The sequence below is a fragment of the Mastigoproctus giganteus genome, chromosome 7 (genome assembly GCF_048544385.1).
Source record: "Mastigoproctus giganteus isolate SK-2022 chromosome 7, ASM4854438v1, whole genome shotgun sequence".
Taxonomy (NCBI): Eukaryota; Metazoa; Arthropoda; class Arachnida; order Uropygi; family Thelyphonidae; genus Mastigoproctus; species Mastigoproctus giganteus.
In genome coordinates, this window is record NC_143581.1 from 209710004 (window position 1) to 209734200 (window position 24197).

At 36.4% G+C, this 24197-nt stretch overlaps 1 protein-coding gene across 1 annotated transcript in view; it reads left to right on the forward strand.

Moving 5' to 3' along the window:
* Positions 1–24197, forward strand: part of LOC150083641 (vacuolar protein sorting-associated protein 26C) — a 46907-nt gene that overhangs the window by 17718 nt on the left and 4992 nt on the right. Inside the window, exons 3-6 of the mRNA XM_090377415.1 lie at positions 9375–9524; positions 19491–19571; positions 19791–19865; positions 20742–20822. Coding sequence (XP_090233541.1) covers positions 9375–9524; positions 19491–19571; positions 19791–19865; positions 20742–20822 — 387 coding nt within the window. The remainder of the gene's footprint in view (positions 1–9374; positions 9525–19490; positions 19572–19790; positions 19866–20741; positions 20823–24197) is intronic.

Below are 24197 nucleotides of genomic sequence, written 5' to 3' on the forward strand. Positions count from 1 at the left end.
TCCGTTAATCTGCAAAATTCAAACATCCTATTCCTTCCCAGCAGAAAGTCCAATTAAATGGAAATTTTCATGTGCTGATTGGACAAAATACAGAACACGCATATCATTTGACAACAATATTCATTCAGTCCGGTTCCATCAACAGTGTTACCGAGCACATCACGAATCAAATGCTGGCAGCCGCATCTGCTGCCATTCCTCGATATCAAGAGGGGTGAATGATATGCTTGCTTGCTTCAAAGAAATCGACGATGAAAATAAAAAAGCCACCGTCCAGTCATCCATTAATATGTTCTTTCGTAAGGTTGAGTGGCCAAAAAAAATAAATTACTGGTGGAATGAAGATTGCAACAATGCAAAAAAATAGAAAAACAAAGCATGGAACCTTTTCCGCAAATATCCAACCGCATCCAATCTTATTAACTATAAACAGCTTAGAGCTAAAGCTCGTTATATCAGATGTAAAGCAAGAAAAGAAAGTTGGATCAAATTCGCCTCACCAGTTAATAAAAATACCGATATCAGATTAATCTGGAGAAAAATGAAATGTTTGAACAGTAAACTTCCACCTTTATCTACCCCACTACTGAACTGGAATGGACAAGAGCTCTCTAATCCTACAGATATAACAAATGCACTGGGAATTGTATTTTCTCTGTATCTTTTTGTAATGCTTATGACCAATCATTTCAAATATAAAACTGTTACAGAGAAATCCAGACTGAATTCCACTGATAATTCTGCTTTATCTTATAATCAACCATTTACCATGCTTGAGCTGCAGAAATCTCTTACCAACTCAAGAAACAATGCTGCTGGCCTTGATGGGATATATTATGTAGTGCTCCGAAATCTGGATCAAAGATCACTCTTTTCGCTGCTCATTTACAATCAAATTTTTTCTGAACATACCTTCCCAAGTTCATGGCGTCATTCTTATATACTAGCAATTGCAAAACCCGGTAAAGATCATTCTGTACCTCAAAATTATAGGCCGATATACCTTACCAGTTGTCTCAGCAAAACTCTCGACAAAATGATACATTGCCATCTCACTTGTTTCCTTGCGTCTCAAAACTTGATTAACAACAACCAATTTGGATTCCGGGAAAACCGATCTTCATTGGATCTCATAATCAAAGTCGAGACAAACATCAGAAATGCTTTCATCAGAAAGGAACATCTCATCATGGTCTGTCTTGACATTGAGAAAGCCTTTGACACTACATGGCATTTTGGAATCTTAAAGGATCTACATTCTCTTGGCCTGAGAGGTAATTTACCATATTTTATCCAAAATTTCCTTTAACAGAGATCCTTTCAAGTTCGTTATTGGGGAACCCTCTCTAAAAACTTTATCCAAGAAGAAGGAATTGCACAAGGATCTGTTCTCAGTGCCACTTTGTTTGCAATGAGAATAAATCATATAATTGAACTCATTCTGAAAACTGTGGATTCATACCTTTTCACAGACGATCTCACAATTTCCTGTCATTCTCAAAACATTCATTACATTGAATGCCAACTACAAATATCAATCAGTTGCATCCTGACATGGATGACACAAAATGGTTATAGACTATCCAGTCAGAAATCTATTGCCATTCACTTCTGTACCAGATGTAGTATGCATCCTGACCCCGAGCTCCACTTGAATAACCATCCCCTTCCAATAGCTAATAGTATTCATCTACTAGGATTGTTCTTTGGTAGTAAGTTAGATTTCCAAAAGCACATTGAACATCTCCGGACTGCTTGTCAAAAAAACTGAACATACTCAGTCTTATCAGCCACAGCATGGGGAGCAGATCTCGTTACAGTCTGCTTCATTTATGCAGATCCATAATCAGATCACTCCTGGACTACAGCGCACCTATCTTTGATTCTGCTAGGGAGAGTGCTTTATCTCCCCTCAACCCTATTCAACATTCAGCTCTCTTAGAACAGCACTAGGTGCGTTCAGAACATCTCCAGTGCAAAGTTTGTATGCTGAAGCCCATGAACCTCTTCTAAATATCAGGAGAAAGATGTTGCTGTTGAACTGTGCAACCAAGATCCAAAGCCAGTGACCCATCCTAATTGGTCAGTACTTTATAATCCACAGTTTATGATCTTCTATAGAAACAAACCACAGACAGTTTGGCCTGCTGGTATTACGCTAAAGCAACTAGCAGAAGATTGGGATATACACTTCAATAAAATCTTGCAAGATCCTATACATCCTGACCCTCCATGGGCTGTCATCATGCCATCTTGTGACAATTATTTCCACCTGTGGGGAAAACACTCTCTATCAGACATTAACATCCCTTAACTCTAACAGCTACACATTGCGCATACTCAACGTTATCCTGACTTTGCTAAAATATATACAGATGGATCGAGGTCTGAGAATGGATCGGGTTCAGCAGTGGTACTCCCTGATACTACCATTTCTCTATCTCTTCCAACAGAGTGTAGTAGTTACACAACTGAATTATATGCCATAAAAACTTGCTTTAGAAAATATTTTCCATATGTCAATTCAAAAGAGCATAATATGCACAGACTCGCAAAGTTCCTTATTAGCCATGCAAAGCAATTCCCCACCTAATCACCTGTTATTAAAGCTCATTAGAACAGAGTTGATAATTCTCAGAGAGCATCAACAAAGGGTTATCTTCTGCTGGATCCCAGGCCATACTGGAATACCAGGAAATGAAATTGCGGATCATGCTGCCAAACATCCATCCAGCTCAGCCCCAACGAATTCCCTAGTACCATTCAGAGATTATGAAATAAATATACAGAGTATGTGTAAAGATCGATGGACTCTTTAATGGCAAGCGCAAATTCATAATAAACTACTTCAAATTAAACCTGTACCAAAATTATGGCTTCCAGCCTCATTGCAAACAGACAAGAAGAAGTAATTTTAGCCAGAGCCAGAATCGGCCATACTCATTTAACCCATCTGTTCCTGTTGTCAGGGAATGACTCTCCTCAGTGTAATCATTGTCATACACCATTCATGGTCAAACTCATACCTTTGGAATGTACTCTATATAATAATGCTTGACTAATGTCATTCAATTCTTTGGCAAGCTTAAAGGAACCTTTGTCGCTTAATCATATCATAGGTGAAAAATGAAATCTCAGAGAATTCTTCTCCTTCCTAAAACGAATAGGACTGTATTGCCGTTTCTAACTACTTCTACATCAAAAAACACGGGCAGTATGAACCACTTTCATAAGTGCAATATGGCCTAAGTAGCCATTGCACTTAAAACCCCAACAACAACAGCTAGTGATAGAAATTTTTCTCTGTGACAAATGCTTTAAATTTTTTTGTAAACTTCTGTTTTGTATTTATAAAAAATACATTAATTAATGCTGTGAAATAAAGATTCATAGGAATCTTTATTTCACAATTTTATTTTACTTCTGTTAATGCAGTGCATGTGTTTGTTTTCATATTTTTCTTAGTCTGTAATCCTTAGTCAAAATGAAAACAGAAAATGTAATATAACCAGTGAGAATATTGATGGGGAAGGCACATGGGAGGCTTACAGATTTAAAGAAATAATACAAATATTAAAAAAAAAGTGATCTGTCGGACATCATGCTAGCAAAGGAAGGTTAAAATGATTTAAGCTATTTGCAGAAAAAAAATTATGCCTTATTTGCTGCAGAAGATACATAATGTTTCTTACAAATAAATTGTATGTTACACACTACACATTTGTTCAAACATCATTGGAGTATTCATTTCTCTCCAGAATTGGACTGAAGTGAGGTAAAAATTAATTGTTCTTTAAATAATTAAAGGAAGATGCACAGGAGAATTCAAAGTGACATCCATTATATTCTATTTTGGTTAGGTTGTAGAAAATTATCATTATTGATAGTTATAACTTTATCTGGATAATTGTGGAGTTCAATGTTTGGCCGACTCTGGAAGTAAATGCTGATTTATACCCAGCTGGAGTACAAGGTGTAAAAAATTCTTGGTCTTTATCATGTTTGTATGCTTCTTGAAGCTGAAAATTTTATTCTGTTCTGTAGAGATAAAAAAAGTTACTTTAGATGTTTTTCTACAGATATATTTATGTATTGTTAATCATTTCTTGGTCATCTCTTGAGGTAGTATTTATAACTTTGCACTTTACATCCTTGCATATGACTGAGTTAAATACCAGTTTGCATTGAACCTCAGGTGAAAGATTATTAAAATTTTATTTTTGAACATATCAAAAGGGAAACTCCAATTGATTATATTGTAGCCTCTACATAATAAACTAAAAATTAGTAACACAGTGAATAAAACCAATTGCATATTATTCTAGATTATATTATTCAACCAATTGCATATTATTAAACTAAGTACAAAATAGTACAGCAGTTACTTGAAAAATGAGCACTCACTGTTTTCATTTCATTTTTTAATCATTATTAGGATTTGTTCTATATTTGAAGTAATTGGAGGGAGGGAGGGGGGGGGAAGAGAGAGAGAGAGAGAGAGAGTCTTTATTGCAACATTTGATTGCAGCTGGTTACAAGGTTAAATAGTGTTGCACTTTCCCTTCACAGTCAAAAGGCCAGGGGTTTACAGATAAGAAGTGTTAAAAAAACATTAAATAACATAAGACATTAAAGAACAAAACACGATGACATTATAGGGTGCTGTTAATTTACTTAAGACATTAAGGTGATGAGAACTGGCATTAAACAAATTACATTACAAAGATGGTGTACCATGAGATTTATAACATTAAACTTAAATAAACTAAATAACTACTGATACATATACAATTTACATTAGTGACTATTTTCCTCACAGTTCATGGGAGACAGCAGCAAGAGCAATGCCAGGCTCATTAGTTAGTTAATTCATAGGGATCTCCAAGTGATAATGAAGGGTATGCTGCCTTTGGATATGAAAAAAGAAGACTTTTCCTTGTGCATACTGTCTGAACGAATGTAGATTATTCTTTACTGGCATCACCGGTGTAGTTTCACTTCCATCTAGATGGTTGCGATGGGTTGTAGTGGTTTGTCAAGAGATGGTAGCCCCACATCTCTTGGGGTCGCCATTTCCTGTTTTAGTTGAAGGGGTTTGATGATTGGCCCAACCCAAGTTTGTGGCAAGCAACGGGTGGTTTAATAGGTTCAAGCAATTCAATATTTACAATTTTCAATATTGTAAAGACAATGACATTCCTTTCAAGATTTTGCTTCTATTAGATAATGCTCCTGGACATCCTACGCATCTAGATGATTTAAATTCAAACGTGAAAGTCATATTTCTACCACCAAACATGACTTCACTCATTCAACCTATGGATTAGGATGTTATTTCGAATTTAGAAGCATTTTAAATTTGAAATTTAGTGAGTTTGCTGGATCACCAGTGGTTATTTTAGCACGTACAGTTTACCCAACAGCTAACAACCTCATCCTACTCCTACCTTTAACACGTTGACTGCCAAGCTAGTTTAAGAAAAAAATTCCCCAGGGGCCAAAAATATTTAGCAAATAATTTGATTAGTAATTCTAAAATAAATATTGTAATGTCAGTGTTGTCGTTTTTTTGCTTAAAATATCAAAAAAAAAAAAAAAAAAAAAGTTTTTTTTTTTTTTTATGTTGCATATATGTGGCCAACGTGGCCCAGTAGGGTAAATCTTGAGATGTGTTGGCCACATACGTGTGACGCTATTACGGCATGCATATGAAGGTCGCTTGTGATTAGTTTTATTGCATGTGTGGCAAGCGCTGCAATAAAACTAATTGTGATAAAATAAACCCTGAAATGTCGCAATAAGTTTGTCAGTATTGTTTGAGATTTTGTGAAAACAAGTTCGTCTGCGTGCTATATATATATATCCATCATATTGTGTTGTGTTTTTCCGCAAGTTTGTACAAGTGTTGTAAAAAAAAAAAAAAAAACAATCTAAAAAGAAAAATACTAAAATAAGAGGAACTGAGAGAAATTGCTGGAATTTACAATTAAGCAGAGTTAAACTTCTCACAGACACACTGCTGTCAAGTTTTTTCAGAAGTTCAACTTTATCTGTTATGGATAATGTACGGTGTTTGTGCTTTACACCATGGGAGGCACTTCCTTTATGCATTGGAACCATGGCTGGGGCTAAATGTGAGCAGGTTATAATAATAAATCCAGAAAAACAAGTGGGAATGGCTTGCCAACAACTGATGCAACCAACGCCACCAAAACAGTAACAGCAGTTCGGTACACCGACCAGGGAAATTATGTCCGAATCAGCGGTGGAACCGGATTATGATGGTCAACCTTTCATAAAGGTGACTACAGGGGTCTCAGACAGTTTTTAAATTCTGTACAGTGGGATCAACTGATGATGGTACCAACTTTGAATTCTAAATGGTAAGCCTTCAGGGAATTAATCTTGGAGGCTGTTAGGCTTTTCATACTGTTCAAGGTTCAGGCCTAAATGGATGTCAGATGAATTAATGAACCTTGTGGCAGAGAAGAAAAATGGGATGCATATAAATTGGCGCCTCTGTAGCCAGGTGGGCAGGAGCAGCAGTGCATAGTACACGTTTCTTGATTAGACTGGGGTTAGAGCCAGTGACCACCAAATACGGAGGATGCGGAAAGGTCAGGGAATGACCACCGCATATCCCCGGAGCAATATGGCCTTAGTTGCTAATGCTCCTAAAAACCAAATAACAATAGCATATAAATTATTAGTTGACACAGAAGCCTGTGGCAGATATGTTTGTCTGTAATCAAGTCACAAAGGAGGTTAGGCAGGCGAAGGCAGATTATGAGAAATCTTTGGCAAAGGATGCAAAGAAAAACAGCAAAGAGTTCTTTACTTATGTAAACTCTAGAAGGAAAGGGATGACTCAGATTCGATCACTTAACATAGATGGGTTGACTATTGATGATCATGCTCAGGTAGCTGATAAACTGAATGAGTATTTTGTATCTACGTTCACACATTAGGAGTTATTCAATGAGGGCAATGCTAAAAGTTTATCAAACACTTAATAGGGAGCTAAGTGATTTTGTAATAACTGAGAGCAAAGTGAAGGAGAAATTGTTGAAGTTAAACATAAGGAAGGCACCTGGAGTGGATGGAATCTATCCAGTTATATTAAAGTGGGTAAGCAAACCCTTAGCCATAATTATGAGAGCTTCCTTGGACTCAGAGGAGGTCCCCATGGACTGGAGGTGTGCAAATGTATCACCAATTCACAAAGGGAGTTCGAAAGGTGACACAAGTAACTATAGACCTGTTAGCTTAACTTGTGTTCCGGGGAAAATAATGGAGTCACTGGTTAAAGAAGCATTACAAGATCATCTATACAAGGCTGCAGTAATAGTTAAGACCCAGTATGGGTTTGTTAAAGGGAGGTCTTGTGTGAACAGTTTGATTGGATGATGTGTTCACAAAGGAACTGAATGTCAAAAATAATTTTGATATCATATACTTGGATTTCAGGAAATCTTTTGATACTGTTGCACATGGAAGACAGCCGTACAGATTGGAGAATTATGGCATTGAGGGTAAATTGCTACATTGGATAAAGGGATGGTTGAGTGGGAGACGACAGAGAGTGGTAATCAGTGGACACTGCTGTTCATGGACAAATGTTATTAGTAGAGTTCCCCAGGGTTCGGTGCTGGGCCCATTGTTGCTTTGTGTATTCATCAATGATATTGATGAAGGTATATCAGGATTAATGTCCAAGTTTGCGAATGATACAAAGGTTGGCAGGGTTGTTAAAGACAGTAAGCTACTCCAACTGGATCTAGACAAGTTTGGCAAATGGGCTGAGAAGTGGCAACTGAAGTTTAACATTGACAAATGCAAAGTACTGCATATGGGGTAGCAATAACCCAAGAGAAACATATCAACTGTGTGGTACCAAACTCAGGGAAGTGGAAAGTGAAAAAGACCTGGGGGTAATTGTGCAGTCAAATACGAAGTTTGCTGAGCAGGGCAGGTCATGGAGTGTTGTCAATAATATATAGGAATTTTGCTAGCTGAGACAAGGTGATTATACCTTTGTATAAGGAAATGGTCAGGCCACATCTTGAGTACTGCGTACAGATCTGGAGACCTCATTTTAGGAAGGATGTAGAGTTGCTAGAACGAGTACGAAGAAGGGCAACAAGATTGGTCAGGGGAATAAAGGTGGTCTTACCAAGAAAGGCTTAAGTTCTGCAAATTGCAGTGCCTGGAGAGTAGGCACCTGTGAGGTGATCTGTTTGAGGTGTATAAGGCCTTGAATGGGTTGAGCAAGCTGAATGCTAATGGGATTCTTCCTCTTGCTCAGATTAAGAACCTGAGGGGGACACAGATTCAAATTGAGGAAATACAGTTGTAAAATAGATGTGCAGAAATTTGCCTTTAGCCAGCGGGTAGTTGATTGGTGGAACAGACGTCCTTCTTTTGTTGCGGAAGTTAGTAGCCTAAATAAATTTAAGTCTGAGCCTGGACAGGCATTTGGAATGAATAAAGGGGTGAAATGAGAGGGGTTTTTTTTTGCTGATGCTGCATAAGCTCGCTTTCTTGCATCGTATGCCTATACTAATACTAAAGAGAGAGGAAGTGATTCAGCTAGTGTTAATAACATGAAGAAAATGAAAAACTATCAGAAAAACCTTTCTTTGGAAACTAAGTAGGCATTCTATAAAGACTGGATTTGGGCAACTGCTAAATTTGCACTGCATTTAGTGGTTTTGAGCAATTTAACAGTATTGCAAGCTGATTTTGTAAATACAGTATGCATATAAGGTTTTTTAATTTTAAAGTAAGCTTTTTTGTAATTTTATTGAGCATATATTGTGTAATGGAATAAATCAATTATTGTGTAATTGATTTATTTAAAGTTTATATTTTAAACATTTAATGTTGTTATGTTGAGAAATGGTACCTTAAAGTCAGCCAGAAACATTGGCCATGCCAGCCAGTTAAAATTATTTACATAGCATTTTGTGGATAAATCTCCCTTGGTTAATATGGATTCACTTAGCACTCTTTAAATTAAGAATGCCAAGTGAGCAATGCCTGTATAACCATTTTTTATTTGGCTGCATTCTTAATCAAGTATTAAGCCAAAGCGTAGTCAGTACATTTGTGCATAGAAACTAATGGTTTCTATGCACAAAATGTTTAAAATTACTCACATATATTGAATGTGGTTGTTAAAAGAATAATTGGGATATTTTTTCAAATTCAAGGAGCATATTTTGACCATTCATATATTACTCCTTAAACCATAACTATTTTAAACAAAAGATTTGTTTCATTATTTTTCCTACTATTCTCCTTTTATTTTTTATTGTTTAATTGCTTTGATATTTTGTTTTAGTATAAATTAAAGAAATATATATTTCTTGCAGCCAGTACAGTTACTGAGTTATACTCTTGACATTTCCAAACCAGGAAAATTACCATCTGGAAGGACAGAAATTCCTTTTGAATTGCCTCTGAAACCAAAAAGCAATAAAACCTTATATGAAACCTACCATGGAGTTTTTATAAGTATTCAAGTAAGAAATATTTTATCATTTTTCTCAGGTTTGCATTAGCACAATACCACTGAAATTATTTTATTAACATTTTTAATGCAAATACACACATTTTGAGATGTTTATCATTACTGGGACATCTACTTGTTATTTATTACATTGGAATAACATATTTTTAAAATTGATAATAAAAATTTTATTTATCTTTTAAACATAACTCCTCAATTCTGGGACACAACTTACTTAGAGCACAATGCAATTTGCTATCAGCATCTATCAATTTGTTTCTTTATTTGCATTTAATTGACACTAAACTAGAAAAAAACAAGTTCACAAAGATAAGTAGTGGAAAAACCACTAGGGCCTGTTCTGCTAAGTGGAAAATATTTGTATATTTTCCCTTCATCTATAGGCGCCTCCGTAGCCAGGTGGGAAGGAGCGGCAGTGTGCAGCACACACTTCTTGATTAGACCGGGGTTTGAGCCCGTGACCACCAAATATGGAGGACGTGGAAAAGTCAGGGAATGACCACCGCATATCCCTGGAGCAATATGGCCTTACTTGCTAATGCTCCTAAAAACCAAATACCAACATAACAAATAACATCTATAACCAAAACTCTATTAAGCTCACACCAGAATCTACCAACATTTTGGCATCTCCATCTCAGTGTAAATCCAATAGTTCTTGAGCATTGTCCTCTTCTTCAACATCTACTTGGCATAAAAAAAGGATTTCAAATGAGAGGAAAGAGTAATTGAAAGGTTGGAATAACTGGAAAATATCACTCTAGTTTCATTTTTAGTGTTCACAAATGTTTTGCAAATAGGAACTTTAACCTCACTTAGACCTACCTCAGTGTCTTGTATAAACTGTGCCAGTATGGAGAAAACAGCAAAATATGACATCTCATCTTTTGCAATCCAAAGGTCAAGCTTGTCTTGGAATGCTTGGATTTTCTCTGTTACTGTGATGATTGTATAGCATCAGCAAAAAAAAAAAAAAAAAAAAAAAAAACAGTGTGGAAATTCGCATTTAGCCAGCGGGTGGTTTACCTCCACTACAACAAATGGCAGTTTGTTCCAACTATCGACCACCTCCTGGCTAAAGCGAATTTCCACACACCAATTGTCTTTCCTCAATTTGAATCTGTGCCCCCTCAGGTGAGTAACTGAGCAAGAGGAAAAATCCCATTAGCATTGAGCTTGCTCAAACCATTCAAGGCCTTATACACTTCAATTAGATCATCTTGCAGGTGCATAGTCTCCAGAAGCTGCAATTTGCAGAACTTAAGCCTTTCTTGGTAACACCAACCCTTTGTTCCACTCACCAATCTCATTGTCCTTCGTACTTGATCCAGTGGCTCTACATCTTTCCTAAAATGAGGCCTCCAGACCTGTATACAGTACTCAAAGGTGTGGCCTGACCATTGCCTTATACAAGGGGATAATCACCTCCTTATCCCTGCTAGTAAAATTCCTGTATATCATTGACAAGACACCATGAGCTACTCTTGCAGCCTTTTTGTGCTGCTCAGAAAATTTCGTATTCCTCTATACTAAATTCGGGGTAAAGGGAAGGAATTTTTCTTTCTTAAAGGTGACTGCAATGGTCTTAGACAATTCTTTTCAGTGTTACCAACTGCAAATTCTAAATGGGAAGCATTGAGGGAAGTAATCATAGAATCTACTAAGCGTATACAACAATATCATACCAATGAAGAGATATTGTTCAAGGATTAAACCTAAACGGATGTCAAATGAACTGACAAGACTAGAGGCAGAGAAGAAAAATGCAGGGGATGATTATAAATTATCAGAGAACACAGACACCAACTGTAATAACAAAGTAGGTCTGCAGTCAGTTTATTAAAGGTCGGCCAGAGGCAAAAGTTGATAATGTTGTAGGACAGATATCTTTTAAGGGTATTGGTATTGGTGATATTGTTGTATACGTTGGTACTAATGACCTTAAGAGTAAGAGATCTGTAGATTTACTCAACAAGTACAGATCAACGTTTAAAAAAAGTCCAAGTTAGGGTTGAATTTGAAAGTGTCTGCAATTCTGCCCAGACATGATAGGAGGGAGTATATGATGAGAGCCTTGTCAATCGATTTGACCCGGGAGAGATTGTGTAAGGCTCGTGGGGTAGAATTTTTTTCAGTGTGGTCTGTGCTTGCTAACAGAAGAGACTGCTTCTTCAGAGATGGGATACACTTAAATAGAAAGGGTGCAAGAATATTTGCTGATGCTATCGAGGCACTGTTAGGTGGGTCAGAAAACTGCTAGCTTGGGGGGATTCACAGACTAAAAGATTAACGGTAGCCGCAGGCAGAGGCGAAAGCAATTCTTGCACTGCTTCTATTGTAATGAGCAGCAGCCTAGAGAGCAAGTTGCTGGGGACTTCAAGAGGGAATTTAGTAAACTTAGCTAAATGATTCTGTAATAACGAAGAGCAAAGTGGAGGAGAAATTGTTGAAGTTAAACATAAAAAAGGCACCTGGGGCAGATGGAATATATCCAGTTATATTGAAGGAGGCAGTGAGGAAGTGAGCAAACCCTTAGCCATAATTATGAGAGCACCCTTAGATTCACAGGAGGCCCCATGGACTGGAGATGTGCAAATGTATCCGCAATTCACAAAGGGGGTTCAAATGGTGACGCAAATAATTATAGACCTGTTAGTTTAACTTCTGTTCCGGGGAAAATAATGGAGTCACTGGTTAAAAAAGTGATGAAGGATCACCGAGACAAGACTGCAGTAATAGTTCAGACACAGCATGGGTTTGTTAAGGGGAAGTCTTGTCTGACCAGTTTGAATGGATACTACGATGTGGTCACAAAGGAACTGGATGCAAAAAATAATTTTGATATCATATTCTTGGATTTCAGAAAAGCTTTTGATACTGTTGCACATGGCAGACTGCTGTACAAATTGGAGTAGTATGGCATTAAGGGCAAGTTGTGACAACCTCGGGTCTTTGAGGTTGTCTCAGATATGTCAGTCAAGCTGTGCTTGCTACCTGGGAGTCTAGAATGCTGATGGGACTGATATTCGGGTAACACTCAAATCAAGTGGACCCAATTTTGGTGAAGTCCGGACGGTCTGTGACAGCCAAATCCTCTGTTTGCACCTTCGCGATGTTAGTAATCCTGGGTATAACCCTATGCGCAAGCACACTGTGGGTGACCACCCAGGTGTGAACCAATGTACGCAGGGGTCGAGGTGTGCCACCCACACCACATAGGGGAATGTCGCCCCTCTGTGTTACCAGGCAGTACTAGGTGGTAGATGACTCTCATCAACCGGTGCAATACCACCACTTTGCTTATTGGAGGCTTGAAGTGGTGGAACCCATGTTTAGTCCCTAGAGCTAAGTTCCAGTCAACCCTTCCCTATCTCTTCCATCATGCAATATGATTGATGACTTTTGAGGTTATGATGAACATCGTGGTGAGATCCAATCTTCCTTACATTTCGAGGGTACAGCTCTAAAACGGTGTTCGCAGGCCAGCCACTAGTTAATATACCGGACTGAACCTCTAGGAGGCTTCCGGATCATCTAGTGTATAATCTTGATACCTCTACTCTGCCAGATAGTGACTGGAGGGAGTCCGAGTAGTGTGTATGCGGGGAGCATTGTCGAGGCCACGTTATGTCAAGGATCTGGGTATATTCTTACCATGTGTATGCCATATACAAAAATTTCATTACTTCATACAGCATGTCCTACCCACTTTCTCTTATTATTGAATACACCATGAATTGTCAAACTAATAGAGCAAGCTTATCTGCGAAAAGATCTAAACCTCCCAAGCATTTCCTAATTCATTTCACAAATATACGTGGTCTCATTTCTAATCTTAACGATGTCCATTTCCACTTGCAGTCTGCCAAACCCCATGTACTTTTTCTGACAGAATCTCAGTTATCAGTTGATTCAGATACTGTTCATCTCAGTTGCCCAAATTATTCACTGTATGATTCCTTTCGCTTCAAAGGTGGTACTTGTGCATATGTCCATTCCGATATTCCCTGTCAGAGACTTGGCAATTTGGAATCTACTCTCTTTGATCTTCTCTGGCTTAAAATCTCTCTCTACCTCATTCTGTCAAATTCATCTGTAGTCTCTACCATTCTTCCTACTCCACTAATCATTTGGAGCTCTTTGACTTCCTCTCTTTGAAACTTGACTTTCTCCAGTCCAACTTTCCTAACAGTGAGGTAATTTTCCTTGGTGATTTTAATGTTCACAACTCCAGCTTGCTTCTGTTTTCTAGTTACACCCACCCGCCTGGTCAAGATGCTGAAGCTTTTGCAATTACTAATGACCTTGCACAGATTGTTCATTTACCTACCAGAATACTGGATAATCCTAACCATACAGCCAACATGCTTGATCTTTTTCTCACAAACAACCCTTCTAAGTACATGGTTGAATTGAGTGGTCCTTTAGGCACCTCAGATCACAACTTGGTGATTGTCTCTTCTCCAATGGTGCCTTTATCTCATGGTTATTTCCAACCTCATATTGTTTGGCATTACAAGGATGCAAAATGGGATGACCTGTGAGATTTCTTTTCTTCTTTTCCTTGAGTAGGATTACTGTTTCAAAACTTCTTATATCAACGTTTGCTCACATCGTTTCAATGAAATTATTCTTGTAGGAATGAAATCCTTTATTCCACACGCCACTTTAAAATCTCGTCCTTTATCTAAACCTTGGTTTTCCAATAAATGTACTAAGACTGTTGAAGAGAAGAATGTTGCATATTGTAATTGGCTATTCTTCAGTTTAATTTTCTGTCTACACCAAAGCTTGCAACAATTGTAAAGCAGTTATTAATCAGTCCAAACTAGATTTTGAACAGGCTAAGAGTAGGAAACTTGCTTCTTGCCCTAATGGTAGCCGAGCATTCTGGTCTCATGTCAAAGCTATCGGCCACAACTTTTGCCCATCTCCGCTCCCACCACTGTCAAAACCAGATGGTTCTGTTGTCACTTCAGCCAAAGATAAAGCTGACCTGCTATCATCCCATTTTCCTTCCAACTCATGTATTAATGATCTTGGTAAAACACCTTCCACAATTCCCAACACGCTCCATTCAATGCCTCCTGTGGTCTTCCGTCAAAAGGATGTCAAAAGGATTTTGATGAATCTTGATGCTAAGAAAGCTCCAGGTCCTGATGGTATTTCTCCACTTGTTCTCAAAACCTGTGCTCATGAACTTAATCCTGTTCTTTGCTGCCTTTTTTCACTTTCTTATTCCAAAGGTGTTTTTCCTTCTGCTTGAAAATTTGCTCATACCTAAAAAGGGTGACAAATCCCTCCCATCCAATTATCGAACCATTGCCCCACTCTTGTCCCCCACTCTGACTATTGCCCTCTGTTTCCAGTAGAGATGCTTGATAATACGTATGTCTTTTCCATCAAGGCCAATCTGTTGTAGCATATTGATGAGGCTATCGTGTTGTACACAGTCAAAAGCTTTTTCAAAATCAATGAAACTTATATACACATCTTGGCTTAAGTCTCTGCATCTCTGTAGTAACACTTGCATGCAGAAAAGTGCATCTCTAGTTTCAAGGCTGTTGCAGAAGCCAAATTGCATGTCACCAATCATATATTCACATTTCGCAAATATGCAGTTTCAAATCACCTTTAGTAATATTTTCAGCATATTACTCATAAGACTGATTAGCTGGAAGTTACTGCAAGACTTAGGATTACTTTTCTTAGTAAGTGTCACAAAGGTTGATTTAAGCCAGTCATCTGGAATATGTCTTGTTTGGTACACCTTATTGAATAGGTCAGTAAGCTTTTCTATGTTATCATCATCATCAATAAGTTTGAGCATCTCAGTTGCAACTTCGTCTGGACTAGGAACTTTCCCAGTTCATGCCTGTTGGATGGCATAGCACACCTCTGATTGTAATATTTTCAGTCCTTCCATGTCAGTTCCATCTCCTATTGGAACCATTGACAATTTTATTAGTGGAATCTTTCACGGTCCAGTGCTGGGCCTGTTATTGTTTTCAATATTTATTAGCTATTGATGAAGCCATATCAGATTTATGCATAAGTTTGCTGATGCTACAAAAGTTAGTATGGAGGATGATGGCATGAATCAGGGTGTGCTACTGCAACAAGACCTAGAGAAACTAAGCAAATGGGCTGAGAAATGGCAATTGAGGTTTCACATATCAGATTTATGCATTAGTTTGCTGATGGTACAAAAGTCAGTATGGAGGATGATATGAATTAGGATGTGCTACTGCAACAAGACCTAGAGAAACTAGACAAGTGGGCTGAGAAATGGCAATTGAGATTTCACATTGATAAAGGCAAGATACTGTATGGGAGCAGCATGAAGCCCAGAATAATATACCAGTTGGATGTTACCACATTCAAGGTAGCGGAGAATGAGAGAGACCGAAGGGTATTTGCACAGCAGTCCGACCTGAAGTTCTTGGTGCAGTACAAATGGGCACAAAGAACAAGATTAGTCAGGAGCACAAAAGAGAACTGATAATGACTTCAAGTAAATTGCAGTATCCGGACTAATTTGACTAATCAACTGCAAAGAGATCTCATTGAAATGTTCAAGGCTTTAAATGGATTGAGTAAACTAAATACTGATATGGCATCCTTACTCTCTCTCAGATGATGCATATAAGGGGATATAAATTTAAATTGAAAAAGGATGGTTTGCAGAATAGAGGTGCAAAAATTTGTTTTCAGCACGAGTAATTGATTGTTGGAATGAACTTCTATCTGGCATTTTGGAAGTGAGTGGCCTGAGTAAATTTAAGGAAGGATTAGACAAATAATGTAGATATTTTTTAAATTTTAATTTATTTATTTCTTTATTTTATTTTTTGCTGATACTGTATGAATTTTCTTCCTTGCATCATATGCCACTACTACTGGTGCAACAAAGCAAGGGAGACCTAGGTATTTGTTGCACCAGCCAATTTATATATACTGTCATAGGTATTTGTGAGGCACCATATTTGTGAGGCACCATTCACATACCTTAATAATAAATATATATTTAAAGCTGCTGTGTGTAAGCAAACTGTGGCTTAGCTATCAGTACTTGTATCAGCTCTCTTGGAACCTCTTCATGGAGGACTTTGAATCAGACACACTCCAGTTCTCCTTTCCCCATCATGTTATGGAAAAGACATATTGATGACATCCTCATTATGTTCCCCTAGGACAGCAAAACTGTTTTTGGCCTACCTCAGTAGCATAGCAAAATATAAAAAAAAAAAAAAAAATACATTATCATTTCTTTAATACACTCAAATGAGTGTGGCGTGTGTTGTTTCTGGCTAACGCTTGAAGGTATTAGTAGTGGATTTGTTGACTCTGAAGGGAGGAGAGTGGTAATGAAGAGATCATAAGCTTTTAATCAGATTGGTGAATCTCAGAACTATTTTCTGTGGATCCAGGAATTTGTGAAATGTATTCAACAAGAGCTAGGAAGTCAAATGAGTTGTTGGGTAAAGAAAGAAGTCTCATGCTGAAAATTTGTAAGCTTTATTTAATTAAATATGGATATTTTCATTGGATAAACTGCCATCTACTTGTGTTTGTTACATAATTGGGACTGCTACAGCCCTTTTATACAAAAAGAGATTTTTATTTTGTTGATCATCTGGAAAGCTGTGATTATTTTTACATAAGAAGTCATATTCTGCAGGGATGGGAAATATTTTTGTGGATTTCCTGTTGTATCTTGTAGATGTACCTGAACTGGCAATGCAGTCCTGTCTTATTATAGTCCATTGGTGCTATGACTACATAGTGATAAGAAGGTCACTACACTTGTAATATCTTGCAGAGGACTGCTTCTGAAGATAACTTGCAGATATATTTTGTTTCCACCTCATGTAAGTTCAGAAGAATTTTTCTTTTTTACGTAGTCTGTGATTCATGTAAGCACATTCAAGATTTTCATTTTTAGTTGTGATGCATATCTTGTTGAGAAACATTGGTTAAATAACTCCTGATTCAGTCTCATCATTGTTGTTAAAGCTTACTTATTAGGATGTGATAGTGTTAGTCCCTTTTGCTGATGTTAGATGATATTGCTATATCTTTGTGATGCTTCACATCCTGTTAATTTGGGTTTGGCGCATTATAGCCTTAGTTGCTAATGTGTCAATAAAATCTAAATCAAATCAAAATCAACCCTGCTAATTTGGGAAATATTTTTGTGGATTTCCTGTTGTATCTTGTAGATGTACCTGAAACAGTGTCATGTGTCCGTGTAATATAAAACAGTGTAATCAGGTATGTACACACACACCCACACATTCTTTCTTTCTTTCTTTCTGACCCCCTATTATGACTTCTCCCTACTTGACAATTGGGCCCTGTATGTGTGTGTGTGTTTTTGGCCGTTTGCAGCAGCCTTTTTGTGTGGGATAGTGAGTGCTTGCTGTGTCGATTGAATATGCAAATACTAGCTGAGTTGAATAAGAAGGTGTGTGAGTGGCTGTTCTAAGATTGTCTCAAACTGTAAAACACATTTGTAATGTTTCAATCAGACAGAATTGGATGTGTATGAGAGTCCTCCCTACTTGCAGGGAAGTGAATGTTGTCCCTGCGATGGCTGCCACCAGTGGCATTCCTAAGTGACTGATGGAGTAAGTGCACCAAGTGCACCATTGTGTGAGCTTTGTATGTGATTGTTGGCTTGCTTGCATTGGAACATCTGTCCATTCCTGTGCAGAAATTATTGGGTGGTTTATGAATCTACGTTACTTAGCCTTTCCCCCAAAAAATGTGGCTGTGACAAGTTAATGCAGAAGTGAATGAGACTCTCTCTTGATGTTAACTGTCTTTCTGTGTGCACTCCAGAAATGTGTATAGTGACTGAATTGTGGCTTTGTCAGAAAAAAAAAAAAAAAAAAAAAAAAAGAAAAAAACACTAAAGCAGATAAGAGAATGCAAATTATATGCTTCCCTCCTGATATAAGTAGCTATCCAGTTGACCTTTGAATTTATTCAAACCATCAGCCTCAACTACCTTCAAGGACAACTTGTTCCACTGATTAACAACTTGCTGAATAAAAGAAAACTTCCTACAATCTATCTAAACCTTAACCTTGTAATTTGAATTTATGGCCCCTAGTTCTGGAATTCTTTATAACAGTGAAAATTCCACCTTTATTCAATTTACTAACCCCTCTCAGAGCCTTATAAACCTCAATCAGTGCACCTCTGAGGTGCCTGGTTGCCAAGCTCAGTAGTCCACATAATCAGAGTCTTTTCCTCATACCATTCCTACCATTACTCATTAATTTTTTCAATTCTTTTATTAAAATCCCTAATTATATCAGTTAACTATACCTTGTTATTACTGTTACAACTTCCTCTTTATTTTCTGCACCATATTTTTTACTTTTAAAATTTCTTCCTTAGTTCTTTTTTTTCTTTACAATTTCTTTGCTACTAATTTTTTCCCTCATTATAATCCACTATTTCAAGTCTTTCCATTATTGATTAGCTGACTTTGATCCTGGGGTAGCATATGTGAACATTGGTAGGCATCTTGAGAATTTGTGTAATCTGTGTACACTAGACAAGAAAGTCTAGTACACAGATTCAAATGAATTTCCTAACTTGATAATGTCCTAATGGTGTTTGTAACTTGTCTAGTATACTAGACAAGTTAGGACTGTTGAAGCATAAATAGTGTTCCCTTGTTTGGCACTCATATATTGGCTACCTTGAGCATCTGACAATAAATTTGTAAACCTATCTGGCCACAGATAGCTGTACTGAATGTAAATAAATTATAATATAATTATTATTATATTCACTTTTTGTTTCTGTTTGTTATTTTGTAGTAAGAATAGGTAAGTTTATCATTGTATTTATACTCTGCTTTTAAGTTAATAAGTTGTTTTTATTGTGAACTGCACACCTGCTCTGCTGATTTTGTTTTTTTACTAACATTTATATTTTACAGTATGTTTTAAAAGCTGAAATGAAGAGGTCTTTGCTGAATAAAGACTTACAGAAAGCAGTGGAGTTCATTGTGGAATATAAGGTGGGCTCTACACTCTTATTTAACACTCTTATACATGGTATAAGACTGTATATAGTGTTATTTTATACCTAGTACAAGAGTGTTTAAGACTTCCTTAGTTGATTACACCATTTAATTTTTTTTATTTAACTGTAATGGTAATTTTAATTTTAAAAACTCAAATTGTTTTTTGACTTTATCTCTTAGCTGTAATTATAATATGAATTAACTTTTGTGCAGGATCCAACAGAAATAGCTGTGACCAAGCCTGTTAACTTTTCCATCACTCCTGATTCTCTGCAGAATGTTAAAGATGTAAGTAATTAGATATACATGCATGAACTCTAATGGAGATCAGTTTCTAAAATTATTATATTCTATAATTTAACACCTTATTGGGATTAAAATCTTGTCTTACTGCAAATTTGCTTATCACCCTTTGTATAAGACAGTGCTCAAGCTGCACCTTGAGTACTGCATGCAAGTCTGGAAGCCTCATTTTAGGAAGGATATAGAGCTGCTAGAACGAGTACAGAGAAAGGCAACGAGATTGGTGAAGGGAACAAAGGGGTGCTCTTACGAAGAAAGGCTTATGTTCTGCAAATTGTAGTGTCTTGAACACTAGGCACCTGTGAGGTGATCTGATTGAGGTGTATAAGGCTTTGAATGGTTTCAGCAAGCTCAGTGCTGATGGAATTCTTCCTCTTGCTCAGGTTACACACTTGGGGGCCATAAATTCAAATTGAGGAAAGACAGTTGCAGAATTGATTGCGGAAATTTGCCTTTAGCCAGATAGTGGTTGATTGCTGGAACAAACTTCCAACTGTCGTTGTGGAAGCTGATAGCTTAAATAAATTCAAGGAAGAACTGGACGAACTTTTGGAGTGAATGGGAAGTGTTTTTTATTATTTATTTATTTTTTTGTTTGGCTGATGCTGTATAAGCTTGGTTTCTTGCATATGCCACTACTAATGGTAATTAAGTCATGATAATTGTTATTAGTACCATAACATTTATAGTACTAATTTGATTTACAAATTAGCAACAAACTGCAACCCATTACTGCTATGGTTTCTTTGTGAAAGATAATAGTAAGTTTTATATGTAATTTTATTATTATAGCCGTTATATGTAATCTTTCCTGTTCATTTATAAGTTATATCTGATCCTGATATTGTTTCTTCATTTCAGAAAAGGAAGGTTCCAAATTTTGTCATTACTGGAAAATTAGATTCGACGATATGTTGTATAACTCAGCCATTTACAGGAGAGGTATGATTTAAGGATAAAATATATTTGCTATTGTTTTTGTATTTCATGTTGTTATAGATGAAAAGTACTGGCAGAGATTTTTGTTTTAACAAATCATTTAAATTCTAATACCTCTTGTGTTTGGGGTTTACATAAAAAAAAAAAAAGACTTTTCTGGAAAAGTTTACAGATGTTAAAAAAACACTAATTATACTGTAATACTCACCTTTAGCAGAGCAAACATATGACTCCCCACCCAAGGAGATGGACCTGCCAAATGAAAATTGCCACGTCCACAATAAATGAAATAAAATGAAGATAGGAAACCCACAAGAATCATATTTCAGTTATTTTACTGCTTTTCAGCAAAGCATAAGTGGATTCTCTATACCACATGGATACAGAATGGAAAGTAATGAATAAACTGTACTCAAAAATAACCATAACATACACCATAGTCACCACTCTCTATATAATTTAAACAAGTGTAGCAAGTGAAATGCAAATTTATATATTGAATACACTAATTGATGACTGGTCTAAACCAAATGCAAATATGCAAATTAATGTTTAAAACCAAATGATAAACAGAATTAATATAAATAAATAAATTTAGTCAACTATAAAAATTGGTGACAAAAGTGATTTCTGATTGTCTTCCACTACAGTGATAACGTAGTGGTTTCATCTTTCATTTGGAGAGGTCTTGGTGGCAAATTCCGTCAGCTACTGGAAGAATTCTTAACCCATTGGAAGGTGTATAAATTTTTCTGACACCCTTAGTTATTCGGGGAGTGTTTCATTTCCCAATTTTAACTCTTATAGAGCACCAATCTTTCAGTTTCCCCTCCCCACAACTGCTGATTACAAACCCTATGGCAGGGGGTGGTGAACCCATGGCATGCATGCCCAAAGTGGCAAGCATACAAATTTCTGGGAATGCGGAATTCAGACTGTCCCAAAAAAATTTCAAATTTCGAAACACTATTCCAGAAATTCTCCTTGAGTTGTGACCTGCATATGTCTGTTCTCTCTGCCAGTGATGTCACACCATTCAGTAAATAGCTGTTCATGCAGTGAGGTCGGAGTGGTAAGACGGACTGACGAAACTGTGACAAAATCATGTGATTAAATGTCTTGAATATCACCTTCTGGGGAGCACGTGAGGGTAATCTTTTAAAAGGTTTAGCCAGTTTTGGCACACACCCTTAAAAAGGTTTGCCACCCCTGCCCTATGGAATCTAAATACAAATATTTTCATATTACTGTGAGTTTTTTTTTTGTAAATTTCATAAAGAAGATAAATTTTTCAACCCCAGCTTCAGAAGCAAATAGCACAAAAATTAACAGTACAGTATACTCTCGATTTTTCTGTTTGTTTTTTTGGTATTGTTATTTGGTTTTTAGGAGCATTAGCAACTAAGGCCATATTGCTCCGAGAATATGCGGTGGTCATTCCCTTGACCTTTCCACATCCTCCGTATTTGGTGGTGACGGGCTCGAACCCCGGTCTAATCAAGAAGCATGTGCTATGCACTGCTGCTCCTTCCCACCTGGTTATGGAGGTGCCTTCGATTTTTCTGGGATAGATGGTAAAAAAAAAAAAAAAAAAAAAATTCCTGGATAACCGATTTCCTGGTTAATCCAAAAATACAGGTTTACATAACTTGGGAATGGCTAATAACATATTGCTACTATATTATTATTGAAAAATCTGAATTCAGCGCAATACTTGTTAATCTTTGACCATTTTCATAGATTCTTATTAGTTTAATTTTCTGATTCAAATCGATCGCTTTCCTTTTCTTGGTAGATTTGCTAGTACTGCTGTCACTTATTTTCTTAGTCGGCACCATGATAACTGTCAAGATGAAATTTTCTCAAAGAACTTCACAGGGTTAAGGTGAAAACTCACTATTATCACTCCACGCAAGCTCACATTTTGTTAAAGCACATTTCTGTAGGTAAAAAACACCATAAAACACTAAAAACAATTTGCACTTTCCGTGTTATTGGGCTTTTCTGTTCATGCATCTAATTATAAATGGGTAGTAAACTCGATCTTATTGCATTTGCGAAAATACCGATAGCTGGAATTCTGTGGGTTTTTAAGCTATTATAGTGAAATGTGTGTCCCCTTCACTGAAATCTTCAGTCATATAAAAAAAAAAACCATAAATAAATTGTAAGAATCTTTTCTTCTTTCCTATTTTTTTGCTTGTTAGACCGTATCTCACTTGTGCTTTGTGTGTGCCGTGATCATCAATATTGATATTATTATTATTATTATTTTTTTTTAAATTTTACAATCCTGAAAAAAAACTTACGTAAAGAATATATGGCGATAGATAAATAACGAAAGAACTTCTTACCACATACTACTCGTGTGTCCAATATAATGCTTCCCTTTATTTTTTGCGATGTTAATTTTAAATCTAATAGCTTTCCTTTATTTTTTATGATGTTGCGTATCATTTGGTCACCAACATTATAATGGTTCATTAAAGATTTAACAGATGCATCATTTTCAAACTTTTGAATAATTTCAAGTTTTTGTTTAACTGAAAGCACAACTCTTGCCCCATCATTTTTGTGATTTCTAAACAAAAAAAAAAAAATTACGACATCCCTGACATAAATAACGAAACAAAATTTCTTTTTGTGGTGCAACGGAACACAATTGACGTAATGTACTAAAACAAACTAAACATTTGTTTCTCTTTTTTTTTTTTTTTTTTCTAGTGGTGGGTGTGAAGACAGCGGAGTTGCAATATAATAGGTATATTAATCTCCCAGTGATGTCTTATAACACCGCTTCTTGTCACTTATTTCCAACTTGCAAAACATCTGTTTATACCTATTCTAGTTATTACTTAAATTTTATGATTTTTTTTTTAATTTTGGAGTCTTGAAGTGTCCCAGTTAATCCAATCCTGGTAAATCAAGAGTCTGCTGTATTTCTTATTGAATTTTTTCCTATTAGTAAAGAATAGCATAATCTTTGACAATATCTAATATCACATTCATATCTACAGTAGTTATTTTTAATGAAATTTTTTAATACACAGTTCTAAAAGCCATTATGACTTGGCAGCATATGAAGATTCATCATTCATTTTTATAAAAAAATGTCAAAAATACTGTTCTCATTGGAAATTTAAATTTTATTGCTCATAGCTGAAACAGTTATTTAATATTTTTTTGTAAAATCGTCCCATTATTATTTTTTAATAAAATCAATTTTACTCCCTTTCAATGGAACACCTTATGCAAGATGAGCCATATATAAACAAACAGGTAAAAACAGCTATTCTAACACTGTTCACAGGAGCATAAAAGGAAACTAAATAAACAATAGTCAGATATCATCACATGAGGAAGTAAACAATATTGATG